Genomic DNA, 18,163 nt, shown 5'->3' on the forward strand with positions numbered 1-18,163 from the left:
TCCCTTTCGCTTTCTTTCACCTCTGGTCAACTTTATTAAAAATAAAAGGGAACTTCAGCAACTGGGATGCTGAGCTTCTCATAGGCTCAGCTTGAAACAAAGAAAAGCTACTTCCTAATACAGTTTCTCTTGCGTTGGAGGGATCACGTGTTCACTTTCACTGGTACGCACTCTGCTCGCCCACGCGATGAAACCTCTATTGTGCTTAGAAATTTTGCTCAGGTTAAAATATGCTCAAACACAAATTGCTTCTCATCCATCAGCAGAGCCCCATCTAGAGAGTCGGGTGCACATGCTCTCCTGCTGACCCAATTACCACTGCAGGTAATTCCGATGTGCTTAAGTGTACTGGGAAAGTAATAGCAAAGAGCAGGTGGAGGCCCGCTGCCTCAATTCCCACCCACCCCCTCCTGCTTTCTGAGATTCCTTTTGATGGAGAACTTGGAAAGGAACGTGGGAGTCACAGATGGTTCCTTCCTGAGGCCGATTCCCAGGAGTTGTGAAAGTAACCCCTTCCCTGCCTGGTGAGGTGCCACTTGCTTTGTGCCTTGGTGAGGAGGGGCAACCAGCAAGAGTGGGGGGCGGGGGGCGGATCTTTTCTCTCCCCAACCCTGATGGCCAAGTAGTGTAATGAAGCAATTTTGCAGCCATCTCGGTTATGAAGTCACTGTTTTTAACAATCTGTGCAGCCCCCACCCCCATCCCGCCCCCATCTTGACTCTAAATTTAATGATATAGGAGATCTCTGGTAGCCCAGCTAATTGTCCGCAAGCACGGTGTCACAGTTACCCCAATATTGGCGGTCTTTGCTCCTTTTCCAAATACAATCCAAGGCATGTCCTGAATCCCAAAAGACCCCAGTGATGCCAAGGGACCCTGAGCTGTACCAGGAGCAGTGAGGTTCCCTAGCTTCTCTCGCAGAACACAAAGGAGTTGCCTGGCTTAGAGAGCCAAGCATCTTCTCTGACTCCAGGAAAGCATTCGCCCCATCCCTTCCCACTTCTTTCTGTCCTTTAGTCTTTCCTTCTTTCCCATCCCATTCTTCTCCCCAAACCCCACCCTTTTCTTTCCATCCTCAATGACACACACCCTAATAATTCCTTTATAGACACCAAGACAGTAATACACCTTCCAAGATAAAGCACAAGTGTGTGCTGCCACAAGTGTGTGTGTGTGTGTGTGTGTGTGTGTGTGTGTGTGTCACACTTGCTCCATCCCTCACACACCACGGGGAAAGCGGACTGGATACCCCAGGACCAAAAAAAAAAAAAAAAAAAAAAAAATGCAGAAAGCTATATCTCTCAGGACCCCAAGGTCCCAGCACCAGTGCCCCGCACTAGCTCCTCACCTTTCCTTTTCGCAATATGTAACCCTTTAGGGTCCCTTGACCATCCAAAGCGCCGGGTTCCTAAGCACTTGTCCAGCTAGCGCTGGATTCCCACAGACCGGCAACCGCCCCAACGCTGAGGCACCCGGGCCACCTGAGCCTCCCAGATCCCCACTCCTGGACCGTGGGCAGAGGTCCCCCAATGCCCTACTCACATCGCCGGAAGCAGAAACTACCCATGAGGGTCCAAGGAGCGAAGGCCTTGCAGCTGCTGAGGGTTACTCCTTAAAGTGCTCTGGGGTCCGCAGTGAAGCCAGTAGGGGAGTCCTCCGAAGCAAAGGCAGAGGGGACTCCAGGCAGATGCGGTGTCAGACCATGGTGCCACTGCCCTTCAGGTGCAGGAGAGGAGAGGCGCCCCTGGGGAGCCGGGAGCCCGCCCGGAGCACCACTGCGGCCAGTCCCCGGCCTCCGCCCGCCCAGAGCGCCGCGCTAGCGACCGTAGCAGCAGCAGTGGCGGCGGCGGAGGCGCAGCTCCCTCCCCGCCCCCAGAAGGCTCCACAGACAATAAATCCTGGGTGGAGAAGAGAACGGCAGCGCGGGCGAATCGTGTACCCAAATCGACTGCTGCCCCGGCTGGCCGCGACGCCTCTGAAGGGGCGAGGGACCCTGTGGCCCGGGGCGCAGCAAGCACTGGCTGGGCTCCTGCGCTCCCGCAGTTGCGGGTGGCGGCGGGGGTCCTGGGTGGGCGGCTGCAGGTCGCGCTTGCCCAGAGGCTGGGTGGCCGTGGCTTGGAGCCCAGGGTTGGCCCGGAGCGGGGTCCTCCGTGGTGCCGCGGCTTGGCGCACAGGTGCCAGGATTGGCAGACGAGGCGCTGCTCCTGGCTCGCGCCTGTGACTCCCCACTCTCCCCGCCCCCTCTCTTTCCTCCCACCCCCTTTTCCGACGACACCAGCTGCAGCTGCTTCAAAGTGTGAAAAATGTCAAGGAGATTTTCCAGGGCTCAGAGAGGATGACCACCTTGCCAGACCTCAGCCATTCTTGGACTACCTTGCTTGCCCCTTGTGACCTCTACTGGGACTCCCTGCAGTTTGGAGGCGCAAGCTCTCAGTCCCGCGGAGAAATGAGATGTTCTAGCTTTCTCTGGTTCCGTTACCACCCGCAGCTTTTAGACAGCCAGCTGAGCTCTCTAGGTCCCTCAGTTGCCTGGAGTACACAAAGCAGGTGTCATCAGGCTCGCATGGGGCAGCGCGGGCTCCCCGGCGTTCTCCCACCAGCCCGGGGCGCTCCTACTGGCTGCGCGGTGTTCTGCAGCGCCGGGAATCCGCCAGCACCGCGGCTCCAGGCCTGTGCGCTGGGTGCTCCCGCACCAGTTCAGTGACGCTGCGCGTGGCTCCGCAGGCTGCCGCTCCTGCTATCTCAGCAAAGAGACCGCCAGGGGTTTCCTCCCTGCCTGCGTTGCAGGCTGCAGGTTGCAGGCTGCCCAAGAAAAAGGTCTGCTTCTGAGTCTAGTGGCATATTTAGTACTATCATAGAGAGTCAGTGGCAGCTTTCAAGACCCTTTTCCATTTTGGTCTGAGATTGCTGTTCAGGGGATGTGCAAAAATGAGAAGTGTTTCCCAACTTCCTTTCATCTATTCACAATCCTGCTCCTTCTGCCCCAACTCAGGAACATTCGCTCCTCCACACATATTCACCGGAAAGCACACACAGAAAAATACAGACATGTACAAAAAGCTTTAAAAAGCATAGTGATGAAACTAGTGCTATATTTAGACCCCTGCTCTCTAGACGAAACCGAATTCCTTCTATCCCGGGATTCTTCTGTGATTTAGAAGTGATAGGGCTAGGAGCCTCCTTCTTTTCTCTCCAGTGCCAGTGGACTATGACATTCAGACTCTACTCAGAGTTGGGTGAGCTCTCAAAAGTGCTGGCATATATCTTAGATCTGGAATACGAAAAGTCTTCAAGGTTAAACATTCCACCCCGCCCCCACCCCAGGCTGCCAGGAATTGTCTAGGAAGAGATAGGAGACAGAGACCTCCTCTATAGTCATGGAAGAGGATTACTGCTTTATCTGGACAAGGTGAAAAGGTTGGTGGCCTCTTAAGGAGACTGCCCTTAATTTACATATAGAAGAGGAAAGGAGTGCATTTTGGAAAACCAGATTTTTAAGAAAAAAGCGTTGTGAAACAGTGTAAAACTTCTGAAAATGGCAAAGAAATGACAAAAAAAAAATGTTGAAAGGACACCTTTTTAAATCTGACCTTTGTTGAACTCTTTTTTTGCCCAGTTTTGTTCTGTGAACATCTCCCTGTATGTTACAATGTCTCAGCTGGAGGAGATGCTGTGAAAAAATTTAGATAGGAATTGAAAATCTATTAAAAATAGCTCATCACCGCTTATGCCCCATTCCAGAAAACCTTTTCAAGGTTCCAGTTCTTTTCAGTGCTGCTTACAGCATTCTGTCTTTCACTTCTTTCCTAAAGCTGTATGTTGGGCCCACCCTTATGAAAAAGACACAAAAAGCTCATCAGAGCTTAGAACTGTCTGCATTAGAACTCAGAACTTCTTACTCTAATTTGATGATCCACTCTCCTATCAAAACTTTTCAAATTCTATCACAGCTGGCTACAAGTAACTTCTTCTGGCAGTTATAAAGGAAAAGATGTCCTCCCATTAGGTAGGAGAAATTGTTTTGTTTTGTTTTGTTTTCCCAATGGAAGAAAACTTTTGAAACCGAAAACTAAAATTCAGTGCCACCACAATATCTTATTTTAAACCACATGCCGCCTTTCTCCTTTTTCTTTGGGTTATAATCTCATTTTTGGCTATAAAGATCCAGACAAAAAGCATTTTGTGGTGGAATGTGAATACAACACTAGACATGACAGTGAAGAAGCTTGACTACAAGGCCCCAGGACACCTTCCCACCCCGAACTAATATTTATGAATATTGAAGGAAATTTGACCACCTTCAGTATTTATACAATGAAGTGTATTGATGATGTCAGTGGTTTCACAGAACTATAGAACTACTGAAATGCAAATGTTCTTTTGTCTTTAAACTCCAAATTTTCCTGTCTCCAACACTACTTCTAACTATATGTAGATGACACTCAGAAAACTTCATGCAGATGCCTGACATCTAAAAATTCACAATTTGCAAAGTTAGACCAGAGAGTTTTAAGACTAGCTATTCAATATGCATCTACATATGGTTAGATATTAAGCTATAAAATTTTATGAAGTGCTAATCAAGTTCTTTGACTCATACTATTAAAATCATTGAAATGATAATCTATTTTTGGGATGAGCAGGTCTAAACCTTACTTGAAAATAAAAGGCATGATGATATTAATAGGTGCCAAAAACTTTGTGTATAATTCTTTCTTGATGTCTGCAATATTTACAAAGATATTCTCTTTGAGGAATTTTTGATTAAGGTAAAATTACACACACAGAGGGCAGTGTTTCAATTTTTTTATTAGATGTTTTCATCATTTACATTTCAAATGCCATCCCCTTTCCTAGTTTCCTCTCCGAAAATCCTCTATACCCTCCCCCCTCCCCCTGCACCCCAACCCACCTAGTCCCACTTCCTGGCCCTAGCATTCCCCTATACTGGGGCATAGAATCTTTGCAAGATCAAGGGCCTCTCCTCCCATTGATGGTCCACTAGGCCATCCTCTGCTACATATGCAGCTAGAGACATGAGCTCTGGGGGTACTGGTTAGTACATATTGCTATTCCTCCTATAGGACTGCAGACCCCTTCAGATCCTTGGGTATTTCTCTAGCTTCTTCATTGGGGTCCCTGTGTTCCATCCAATAAATGACTGTGAGCATCCACTTCTGTATTTGCCAGGCACTGGCATAGCCTCATAGGAGACAGCTATATCAGGGTCTTGTCAGCAAAATCTTGTTGGTATATGCAATAGTGTCTGCGTTTGGTGGTTGTTTATGGGATGGATCCCTGAGTGGGGCAGCAGTTTCTGGATGGTCCTTCCTTCTGTCTCAGCTCCAAACTTTGTCTCTGTAACTCCTTCCATGGGTATTTTGTTCCCCATTCTAAGAAGGAACAAAGTAACCACACGTTGGTCTTCCTTCTTGAGTTTCATGTGTTTTGCAAATTGTATCTTGGGTATTCTAAGTTTCTGGACTAATATCCACTTATCAGTGAGTGCATATCAAGTGACTTCTTTTGTGATTGGGTTACCTCACTAAGGATGATATCCTCCAGATCCATCCATTTGCCTAAGAATTTCATGAATTCATTGTTTTTAATTGCTGAGTAGTACTCCATTCTGTAAATGTACCAAATTTTCTGTATCCATTCCTCTGTTGAGGGACATCTGGTTTTTTCCCAGCTTCTGTCTATTATAAATAAGGCTGCTATGAACATAGTGGAGCATGTGCCCTATTACAAGTTGGAACATGTTCTGGGTATATGCCCAGGAGTGGAATTGTTGGATCTTCCAGTAGTACTATGTCCAGTTTTCTGAGGAACTGCCAGACTGATTTCCAGAGTGGTTGTACAAGCTTGCAATCCCACCAGCCATGAAGGAGTGTTCTTCTTTCTCCACATCTTCTGTCAATTTTAAGAATTGGTTATATACTGAAAAAGTTGACTTCCTTAGATATTGGTGACTGGGGTAAGAGAAAACTTTGTTGGCTTTGGATTCATGGAGATACAGGTCTTATAATATTAGAGCTGGTAGGGTTTGGCAGGGCAGATCAACCTCAATGAGTACTATAAACAAAAATGGCTGCTTTGTCAATGTTGGCTCTTAAAAGTCAGGGAGAATTTTCGAGTAAGAAATGACCCTGGGTCCGTAAGACTCTTCAAGAATATTTGTTAAATGGATTTTATAGTGAGACTGCTCTCTTAAACTCAACATTCTCTGTCCATTAAAGGAAATGATATCTTACATATTTAAATTAAATTGTTTATTTTTTAATTTATGTATCAACTTAAAAGCTAACAATAATAAAAATTATATAACGGGACAAAGACTATTGGAACGTAGAAGAAAAGAATATACAACCTGCTATTAGAACAGATGGTCATGAGTGGAGGTTGCAAACCCAAGAGAAGACTAGCCATTAAGAAGACCCCTCCAAAAAACCCAAAGAGCAAGCAAACAAACAAAAATCCCAAGAAAAAAATTGATAGTAGAAGAAGCAAAGAACTGGAAGACAGATGTGTAAATCACAAGACAAAACAAGAAAGTTATGAAAAATAAATGTGACCACCTTATAGCTTATGCCTTAATAACTGCAACAAAAGATTATAAAATAACTGGAATGCTGGACAATGAATCAAAAATTCCCCCTTAAAAATGTTTAGTGACTTCAAAGAGGATTCAAATAAGTAGATAAATGAAGAGAAGTCAATTCAGGATGTAAGTAAGTGAATCAAAAAGCAACATGAAAGAAATATCCAGTATTACCACCAAACTTCATACAATGAAAACTGAGCAAGGAGGTTGGTATCTTGAAAAATGAACAATAACTGTTGAAAATAAATGAATCAGATAAAGACACAGGAGAAAGCATTACATATAGACCAGGCAGAAGAAGGCATATCAGGGACAGAAGAGAAGGGTGATTACAGATTGCATTCAGATAGCAATGAAGAAAACTATACATGACCATAAGACTTAAGAACACTGATGCATTATCAAGAGATTAAATCCAAGAATCTATGTAATAGAAGAAGGTGCAGAGACAAAAAATTACTGGTTTAAAATTATTTTGTGAAATTATAGCAGACAAATTCCCAAGTATTAGGAATGATATGTACATGTAAGTGCATTTAGAATCCCAAAGAGAAATGACCCAAGAAGATACTCTCTGTGTCATATTATATACATTTAGTATGCTAAGGACATAGAATAAGTAGCAAGAGAAAAACACTAATTCATTTTCAAAGGAAAACCTATCAGAATAACACCAGACCTTTTATAGGAACCTTAATATAAGTTAGAATGTTATATTTCAAATCCTGATGAATAATAACTGCCATCCCAAGTTATCACATCCTGTCTTAGTCAGGGTTTCTATTCCTGCACAAACATCATGACCAAGAAGCAAGTTGGGGAGGAAAGGGTTTATTTCGCTTACATTTCCAGATTGCTGTTGATCACCAAAGGATGTCATGACTGGAACTCAAACAGGTCAGGAAGCAGGAGCTGGTGCAGAGGCCATGGAGGGATGTTCCTTACTGGCTTGCTTAGCCTGCTCTCTTATAGAACCCAAAACTACCAGCCCAGAGATGGCATCACCCACCACAAGCGGACCTCCCCCCTTGATCACTAATTGAGAAAATGCCTTACAGCTGGATATCATAGACACATTTCCCCAACTGAAGCTCCTTTCTCAGTGATAACTCCAGTCTGTGTTAAGTTGACACACAAAACCAGCCAGTACACATTCCCAAGACAAAAAAAAAAAAATCTTTTAAGATATGGAAAAGAGAAAAAGAAAAGAACAAACAATATTCAAATTAACCAAAGAAAAAATACCAAAATTTTATATGCACCACTAACTATCTAAATCATAACTCAAATGTTAATATCTTTGACTCATCCATTAAAAAATATAAAGTAGCCTATTGGATCAAAACAGAAAGTCCAACACTTTATTCTATGCAAAAGGCTAACTTCACTTGCAAAGATAGATTCAAAGTCAAGAGATGAAAAACTGTGCACAGCACACATGGAAGCAGAAAATGGGCAGGAATAGCTCTTCTAGTATTCTGAAAGATAGACATAAAGTAAAAATTAGAGTATAAATAAGGTCATCACACATTAATAAAGCAAACACTCATCAAAAGTTAGATCAAGAATATACGTGCATGTGCATTAAATGTAGAGGTACATAATTTTATAAAAATATATAAATTCCACAAAACATAAAGGAAAGATAGGTCCAGACAAAAGAAGTGGCAGACCTTAACATTTTACTTTCATCAATAAATATAAAATCCTGAACAATAAACTATAGTCTTAAATTGTATCATCTCAAGTTATTTACAAAGTTTATATACTTAGAAGTCCATAAAACATTCTTCAAAATAGGATGCCTGGCCACAAAGCATGTGTTAGGAAATAAAAAATAATTTAAATTATTTGTTCTAACTTTTCAGATCGCAATGGAATAACACTAAAGACCAATATCAAAGTAAACTATACAAACTGTAACAACAAATAAACATTAAACAATAGATTTATCCTATTCTGCTTTCTATTCCTGTAATAAACATCATGAGCCAAAGTAGCTTAGGGGAAAACATACGCTTCATCCTATAGCTAACAAACTACCATGAAGTAAAGTTAAGGCAAACCCATCCCATGGGAGAAAGCCAACCCCTGACACTATTAATAATATCTTTGCAGAAAGAAGCCCAGCATAACTGTCTTGTGAGAGGCTTCTTCTAGCAGTTGAAGAAAACGGATGCAGAGACTTGCAGGAAAATAGGCAGAGTCTTGTGGAAGAGTAGCAGGAAGGAATGAGGGAATGGAGTGGTCAAGGACACCACAAGAGACCTACAGAGTAAAATAACCAGTCTGTGGAGGTTCACAAAGATCATGATGGTGCTGAACCTAGGTCCCCTACACATTTGTAATGGATATCCAGCTTGTTCTTCAGGGGTGTCCACCAACAATTGAAGCAGGGTTTGTCTTTGACTCTTCCTGCCTTTGGGTCTCCTTCCCCTAGTTGGACTGCTTTGTCTGATCTCAGTGGGAGAGGTTGTGCTTAGTCCTGATCTGACTTGATGTGCCAGGTGGTTGGTACCCATGGGGGACTTCCCTTTCTCTGAGAAAAAGGGGAGGTAGCAAAGGGAGGATGTGTTTATGAGACTGGGACTGTCAGGAAAGGAAGGAGGGGTGCTTCGGGTGGGATGTAAAGTGAATAAATTATTAAGAAAAAAGAAAGAAGGGGCTGGCATCATTAAACCTTTTAGGAAGTAGTTTCCTGAGATCACACAAAGGCAATGGTCCAGAGTTAGCCTAGTTTATACCCTATGCTGGCAGACAAATTTGGTACTGTGTGAGAGTCTCTCAGGTGGTACTAGTTTTGAAGGCATGAAGGAGTAATGAAAAGCAGCTGAGACTTGGCACTGTGAAAGGCCAGGAAAATATGCAGCCTCAGTGTCACTTGAAACCCCTGGATTAAAGGGGTCATGAAGAGAAGTTGAGGCTTGGCACCGTGAAAAGACCCCAGGAAAGGCTATTGGTGAAAGTGCAGACCAGTTTTCTCAAGAGACCCTAGAAGCTTAGAGATTCTAATACCTTGGGATGACAAGGAGGAACAGCAGCAGTGGAGGAATGGAGCGAGCCTGAACCCAGAAGACAACATCCTGTGCTTCAGATGTCAAAGAAGTAACCGAAACCCTTTGGGGGAGATCAGAAGATTGCAAGAGAGTCCCAGATATTGGAAATTGAATGGTTTGCATTGCTGGAGCTTGGTTTTGCTTTGATTTGATTGTGACTGTATCATGCTACTCTTGAAGTAAGGCAGTACTTAACCTATTTTTAATTTTATAAGAGCCCACAGTGAAGAGAATGAATTTTTAAAAACTTTTAAGTTTTAAAGAGACTTTAGATTTTCTTCTTCTTCTCCTTCACCTTCACCTTCTCCTTCTCTTCTTCTTCCTCCTCCTCCTCCTCCTTCATTATTTTACATTGTTATAAACTCCTCCAGTCCACCCTCCCACAGTTCCTCATCTCATTCCTCCTCCCTCATGACTCAAAGAGGATGTCCCCTTGCCCCCTGCCAGGTTTCCCCACTCCCTGGGGCCTCAAGTCTCTAGAGGGTTAGGCACATCTTCTCTCACTGAGGCCAGACCAGGCAGTCCTCTGCTGTATATGAATCAGGTGGATCGATCAGTGTCAGAGATCTTAGGGGTCTGAGTTATCTGAGACTGCTGGTCTTCCGATGGGATGTCCAGTAGAAAGACAAGGCATCAAGTAGAGGGATTAGGGTTGCCATCACACAGTCAAAAACTCTGACCCAGACTTGTTCTTGTCTAAAAGAATTGCAGGGACAGAAATGGAGAAGAGCCTGAGGGAAAAGTTGTCTCATGACAGGCCCAAATTGGGATCCAGCTCAAGGAGAAGCTCCAAGGCCTGACACTATCACTGATCCTATGGTGTGCACAGGAGCCTAGCATGGCTGCCCTCTGAGAGGCCCAACAAGCAGCTGACTGAGACAGATGCAAATACTTACACTCAACCATTGGACTGAAGTCAGGGTCCCCTGTGGTTGAATTAGGGAAAGGCTGGAAGAGACTCTAGATTTTTAGAGATTGAATTTAAAGGGTTTTAATTTGTAAAGACTATAGGACTTTTTAAGTTTGTAAAATATTTTATGCTGTAATGTTGCTATTAATGTGTGATTTTTGGGAATTAACAAGAAATGAAAGGTTGTTGCTTAATAATGATATGTTTGTGTGTCATATTGACCACGACCCAATTGTGGTGGACAGTTTTATGTCAACTTGACATGTAAGAGTTATCAGAAAGCAAGGGACCTTGATTGAGAAAATGCCTCAGTAAGATTAGTCTTTAAGGCATTTTCTTAATTTTTGATTGATGGCAGAGGGCTCAGCCTATTGTGTGTGGTGCCATTTCTAGGTTGCTGATCCTGGTTTCTATGAGAAAATAGGCCAAACAAGCCATGATAAGCAAGCCAGTAAGCAGCACACTTCCACAGCCTCTATGTCAGCTCCTGCCTCCAGGTTCCTGTCCTGTTTGAGTTCCTGTTCTGACTTTGATGAATGATGTACTATACTCTGATAATGTAAGCAATCTACACCTTGCTTTTTGGTAATGGCATTTCATCATAGCAATAGTAACTCTAAGTAAGATACATGGGAAAATAAAAGCATAATTTATCACAATCTTTGGGAAATGACCAAATCAATTCTAGTAAGGAAACTTATAGTTATGTATGTCTACATAAAAAAAAATCACTTAAATATTAAAGAAATAGCCTAATGGTATACTTCAAGTTCTTAAAAATACCAGAAAAATTATAAAAATTCAAGTTTAAATAAATAGATCAAAGAAATAGTCAAATTTGAAACAGAAAATAACAAAATGGGGAAACAAAGATCAGCAAGTATCAATGAAACAAAGAGTGGTTCTTTGAAATCCATACACCAAACTTACCAAAAAAAAAAAAAATAGGATCCAAATTTTTTTTAAATTAGAGATGAGGAGAGATATAAGTATAACAGTGAAATTTAGATGATCATTGTACAAAAATTTGAAATTCTATGTCCAATTGAACTATCTAATCTATTAAAAATTTAAATATCTACGTAAATATGACCCATCTAAACTAAGTCAATGGTGTAACTTCAACATATCTATTATCAGCAATGACACTGAAGTAGTCTCTCAACTACAGAAGCCTAGTGTTTCACAGTTTCATGGCTGAGTTTTAGCAAACCTTTGAACAACCATAAACACCAGTGCTTTTTAAAAATTTCTAGGAACTAGAAGAGGAAGAAATGCTAGAAAACTCATTTTACAAAGTCAGTTACCTTGCTACCAAAATAGGATTAAGAACAATAGGAAATTACAGACCACATTTCTTAAATAACATGAACTCAAAATTTCTCAGTTCAATACGTGGAAACTGATTTCCACAGTACATTATGAGTGTCACGCTTTATGACCAAGTTGCCCTTATTCAAGAAATGCAAGAGTGAGTCAATGTTTTATTGCTGTGAAGAAAGAACATGACCAAGGCAACTCTTAGAAAAGTAATTGTTTAATTGAGGGTCACTTACAGTTAAAGATGTTTAGTTCATTATCACAGGGGAAGCATGGTGGCATGCTGGCACAGGGGATGCTGGAGAAGTAGCTCAGAGTTCTACATCTAGATTGGCAAGTAGCAGGAGAAAAGAGAGACACTGGGATCTTCTTGGTCTTTGAAGCTCCAAAGACCACCCTTAGTGATAAAATTCCTTCAATCAAGCCACACTTTCTAATCCCTTCAAATGATGCAGATTTCTAGTGACCAAGCATTCAAATCTATGAGCCGTTGGGTCCTATTCTCATTCAAATGACCACATCTAACATATGTTAATCACTACAAATAGTGTTTTGCATAGGCTCAAAGACAGAGATCATATGATCATTTTTGTAGATGTAGAAAATAATCTTAGTGTCTTAGTTAGGGTTTTTCTGCTGTGAACAGACACAGCAATTTATTTATTTACACTCCAAGGCAAGTCTTATAAGAAACAGCATTTAATTGGTGCTGGCTTACAGGTTCAGAGGTTCAGTCCATTATCATCAAGGTGGGAACATGGCAGGATCTAGGCAGGCATGGCACAGGCATAACTGAGAGTTCTACATCTTCATCCAAAGGCTGCTAGTAGAAGATTGACTTCCAGGCAACTAGGGAGAGGGTCTTAAGCCCACACCCACAGTGACAGACCTATTCCAACCAGGTCACACCTATTCCAACAAGGTCACATCTCCAAATGATGCCACTCCCTGGTCCAAGAATATACAAACCATGACACTTAGAGATAACTTAGCTTTATGATAAAATTCCAGGAAGAATGAAGGCATTTAACATAGGAAAATACACAAAATATATTCTTAATATTTTCAAAATAAATAAATTAGTAGATGATACAATAACTGTTTACTCATATTTGAACATTGTAGAGCATGTTTCAAAATATCACAGGGCATCCCATGGATGTATATATTTCTTTTTGTTTAGTTGAAGAGTTTCTCCTTCATCCACCCCATGGCAATGCTTGGCTTCAGCCATTTTCATGTTGCTGCATGAAAATGTATGAGATTGGATCTTATTATGGGTTAAAAATTCACATTTCCTGTTTGTGTACGAGGCAGAGTAACTTTTTGTGGGACCATCAACTCGCATTCCCTTTCTGACTTCTGTATGTGTTTCAGTTACTTTCAATTATATTTCATTCAATCAACACAATTCTGTTACATATCTCATTCAATCACTACAGGTATTAATATCTTAATTTGTGTGTAAATGTGTGTCTATCCTGGATTCCAATTCTGTATGTTATGTATCATATTTATATTGTTTTCTTATTCTTAATGAGGTACATTTTTGAAAAGAAGCTTTAGTTGAATGCTATCAACTATCAATACTTCCCTATTCCATCAATAGTTTAAAGAAAGCTTTATTATGCTAAGGTTATAAGTGTATTACTAAAATGTCTATGTGTTATTCTAAAAGCTTTCAGACCTTTAGCTTACAGCATATAAACTTTCTCCTCTGTATGATGTGAGTTAGGGATTAAGTTTTTCTCAGTTTTTTTTTAAGCCCCTCCTCCATAGACAAATTAATTTACTACTGAGCCATCTGTTATACCAATAAAATTCATTGGCCATTCATTTTTACTTATATCTTCTTTGGACTGAAAATGATCCTAACTAAAATATATTCACAATCAATATTGTGTATCTTGGTAGTAGGATATATAACCTTTTGGGTATATACCCAAGTGTGGTATAGCTGGATCTTTAGGTAGATCTATTCTCAGTGGCCTGAAGAACAACCACACTGATTTGTACACTGGTTGTACAAGGTTTTACTCACACCAGCAATTGCTGGATAAGTGTCCTTTCCCCCCCACATTCTCACCAGAATGAGCTATCATTTATTTTATCCATGTTAACCATTTAAAAAAAAATCTTATTTATTTATTTATTTATTTATTTACACTCCAGATTCACCCCCCCTCCCGCTCCACCCTCTGACTGTTCGGCATCCCATACCTCCTTACCACCCCTGTACCCATGAGGATGACCCCACCCCCACCCCTACCCCAACAGATCTCTAAACTCCCTGGGGTCTCCAGTCATCTTAACCATTCTTAATGATGAAATTCAAAGCACTTTTAATTTATACTTTTTTCTGATGACTAAGGATGCTGAATATTCTTTAGGCATTTCTCATCCATTTGTGTTTCATTTTTTGAGAACTCCGTTTAGTCCTGTACCCCATTTTAAAGTTGCATTATTTTTTATTGATGTTAAGTTTCTTTTAGTTCTTTATATATTCTAGATACCAACCCTCTGCTGAATGAATTGGTGGAGACCTTTTCTGATTCTATAGGCTGATTATTGTCCAAATGATGGTGTCCTTTCCAATGCTGAAGCTTTTCAGCTTCATGCAGTCTCATTTATTAATTATTTATTACTTATCGGCTTTGGTGCCTGGACTATAAGTGTCCTGTTCAGAAAGTCTTTACTGAACCAATCTTCTCTTTAGATTAATCTAAATACTGGAATCATGACATATAATCCCAGTGTTCACCTTGTAGTACTGAGTTTAAATTTTGAGAAGTGAAAATAAAAAAGCAAACAAAGCGAACATCATTGTACCTTTTGATATAGAAGTAAGAGTTGCCAATAAGCTGTGAGTTAAGGATAAACTAGTTGCATTAGGATGTTGTTGAAAATACATTGCTATATTAACCATATGTTTGTATTATATGTATAAACAATATAGTCAATTTGTTAACATCCAATGAGATTCAGAAATCTTGTGAAAGTCCTTATATCACTTCCCTTGAAATAATCAGTTATTAATATAGTTACATGTTCTTAGCCCATGGTAACATGCAACTATTCTGCTACATTTTTATTTGTATAGAAATGAATTCTCACTAGTGTGCGCCTACAATAGCTTTCTTTTGCTGAACATACTGTTAAAAGACCCCTATTTCAGAAATAACATGGTCCCTGTATATTCTCACTGGCTTTGGAGAAGCTTGTTGGATAGCTGTACTGTTTGTTGTTCATGGAATCCCTTCCATATTTTTATTTACTTAAATTATGTGTGAAACTGAAAATTATTGTGCTTTTGTCCTCGTATCTAAGACTTTTACCAAATATATTTCAGATGTGTTATTGGCTAGGTTTGGGGTGCAGCTCACTAGGAGGGGGGTTGGTGTAGTATATGGGAGGTGGTGGGTTTCAATCCCAGCAAGCACTAACCCAGTTAATGTTCTCACCATTTATTTATCAGAATTCTTGTGTTAATATAATCATTGGTCCTGGGTAGTGATCATTTAAATCTCCCAAATTTAGAAAAAATGCTACTTATTTAATTGCTGTATCAATAATAATGAAGCGTTAATACAGAGGATTTACTTTATTAAGGAATGGACAAAATTTTATTGTTTCAATGTAGTATTTATCTGAGACAAAATAACTGAAAGTAAAGTATCAATATAGATATCAAAATCCTCCCTACAGAAAATCAGTTTTAGTGAATCCCATGAGTATCAGCAAAAGACAATGCAGGTTTCTCAGTTCATTACACACCCACCATCACAGCACCCAGATCTCTCATATTTCTCTCCAGAAAAGGTCATAGATTCAAAAATCACTGATAGCTTCCAGGGTTTAGACATCACAGAGCTAAACTTCACTCTGCCAAGTAAAAGAATGTTTTAATGTTTAGACAAATACCTGGCATTACACAGATACAGTCAAAGTATTTCTGGTAACCTCATTTTTCCATCAGGTAGTGATGTAAATTATATTATTCTTTAATTCAGTGATGTTTTATAAATTCCGTTGGTTGAGAATGACATGGACCAGTGTCCTCAGGCTTGGAAGACTTAGTGTGTTTGTTCTTGCAGAACAAAAGAAAATGATAAAGTTCACCACCAGTCACTTGGTTTAAGAGTGATACATGATTTCAAATAAAAATGAATAGAATAATTAACCCTTATACTCCAAAAGCATTTTAAAAGCAATAGGTAATAAAATGGTAGATAATATGAAAATTATTAAAGAAGCAACTCATTTATATTATTAAAAATCACAGTCATTATTTTTTTTAATCACAGATGCTGGATCTCCATGCAAATATTACTTACTTAAGCATAATAGGACATTTTATGAGGTTAATTTTATGCCTAATGAAGCCAGGAAAATTGGTACTTAACTTTCAGGTATTATATATTTTAAAACATATCTTTCTATAATCCTGTTTATCTAAAGCACACATCATAATTAAAGATTTTCATGCTTATGCTAATTATAAATGTAAAGAAGTGCCATTTTCATAGAAGTAAACAAAAACTTTATAAATCTATCAGAGAGTCATCTGGCACCTTTCCTGCCTGAGGTGGGGTGTCCGCCCAGGAGGGTTCTCAAGGCCTGAACTGGTAAGAGAGCCATCTTTGCTCGGGTGCATTCCTGGGGAGAGTGCGGCCTGCAGAAGCAACACAGCTGCTGGGACAGACTCAATTTCTGACTCCAGACATCCATGACCTTTCCCGCCAGAGGAGAGGTGTCTGCCCAGGAGGGTTCTCAGTGCCTGAGCTGGTAAGAGAGCCATCTTTGCCATCTTTGCTCCAGTGAGTTGCCGGGAGAGGGCGGCCTGCAGAAGCAACACAGCATCTGGGAAAGATCCCATTTCTGTCTCTAGACATAAAAGCACCTTCCCCACCAGAGGAGAGGAAGGCTCTCACTGCCTGAGCTGGTTGGGGAGCCATCTTTGCTCTGGTTCGCCTAGGCTCCAGTCTGCACTGGTGAGAGTATGGACCACAGAAGCTACACAGCTTTGGGACAGACAGAAGCAACCTAGCTTCTGGGACAGACACTGTTTCAGGCTCCAGAAATTTGGGTATCTTCCTTGCCAGAGGAAAGGTGGCCACCTATGAGGGCTCTGTCTGCCAGAGCAGGTAAGAGAGTCATATTGTGTCCAGGGTCCCTCTGTGGCTAGTCTGTNCAGGTGAGTGAATAAACTGCAGAGGTAACACATCTTCTGGGACAAGCCCTGTTTAGGGCCTACATTTTCAGCCAGGAGGCAGATCTGAATACCAGGCCTCTGTGCACCTTCCCTGCTAGAGGAGAGCTTGCCTGCAGAGAGTAATCTGACCACTGAGACTCAGTAGAGAGCTGGACTCCCAGGACTGCTGACAGAGGTTAACAGAATCACAGGAGGAACAAGCTCCAACCAGAGACAACTATAACAACTAACTCCGGAGATCACCAGATGGCAAAAGGCAAACGTAGGAATCTTACTAACAGAAACCAAGACCACTCACCATCATTAGAACATAGCACTCCCAACTCAGTCAGTCCTGGATACCCCAATACACCCGAAAAGCAAGAATTGGATTTAAAAGCATAACTCATGATGCTGGTAGAGGACTTTAAGAAGGGCATTATAAAAGAAATGCAGGAGAATGCTGCTAAAGAGGTACAAGTCCTTAAAGAAAAACAGGAGAATATTTCTAAAGAGGTAGAAGTCCTTAAAGGAAGAGAGGAGAACAGAAACAAACAGGTGATGGAATTGAACAAAACCATACAAGACCTAAAAAGGGAAATAGAAGCAATAAAGAAAACCCAAAATGTGACAACTCTGGAGATAGAAACCCTAGGAAAGAAATCAGGAACCATAGATGTGAGCATCACCAATAGAATACAGGAGATAGAAGAGAGAAATTCAGCTGCAGAAGATTCCATAGAGAACATGGGCGCAACAATCAAAGAAAATGCAAAATGCAAAAAGATCNTAACTCAAAACATCCAGGAAAACCAGGACACAATGAGAAGACCAAACCTTCAGAAAACAGGAGTAGATGAGAAAGAAGATTTTCAACTTAAAGGGCCAGCAAATATCTTGAACAAAATTATAGAAGAAAACTTCCCAAACCTAAAGAAAGAGATGCACATGAACATCTAAGAAGCCTCCAGAACTCTAAATAGGCTGGACCAGAAAAGAAATTCCTCCCAACACATAATAATCAGAATAACAAATGTACTACATAAAGATAGAATATTGAAAGCAACAAGGGAAGTTGGCCA

General features: G+C 40.9%; 1 protein-coding gene across 14 annotated transcripts in view; it reads right to left on the minus strand.

The window, feature by feature from the left end:
- Positions 1-2,645, minus strand: part of Lrrc7 (leucine rich repeat containing 7) — a 444,829-nt gene extending 442,184 nt beyond the window's left edge. For 11 of the 14 annotated variants that reach the window (XM_021197138.2, XM_029537669.1, XM_029537679.1 and 8 more), the window contains exon 1: positions 1,543-2,242. Coding sequence is in view for 12 of the 14 variants with exons in the window: in XM_029537669.1 (XP_029393529.1) it covers positions 1,543-1,544 (2 nt within the window). In the remaining 2 variants the exon portion in view is untranslated. Of the gene's footprint in view, positions 1-1,542 lie in introns of all 14 variants that reach the window. The other 3 variants (XM_021197140.2, XM_029537670.1, XM_029537682.1) reach the window with 3 other exon arrangements.
- Between the last annotated feature and the right edge of the window lie 15,518 nt (positions 2,646-18,163).

This window comes from Mus pahari, chromosome 4 (genome assembly GCF_900095145.1).
Source record: "Mus pahari chromosome 4, PAHARI_EIJ_v1.1, whole genome shotgun sequence".
Classification (NCBI taxonomy): Eukaryota; Metazoa; Chordata; class Mammalia; order Rodentia; family Muridae; genus Mus; species Mus pahari.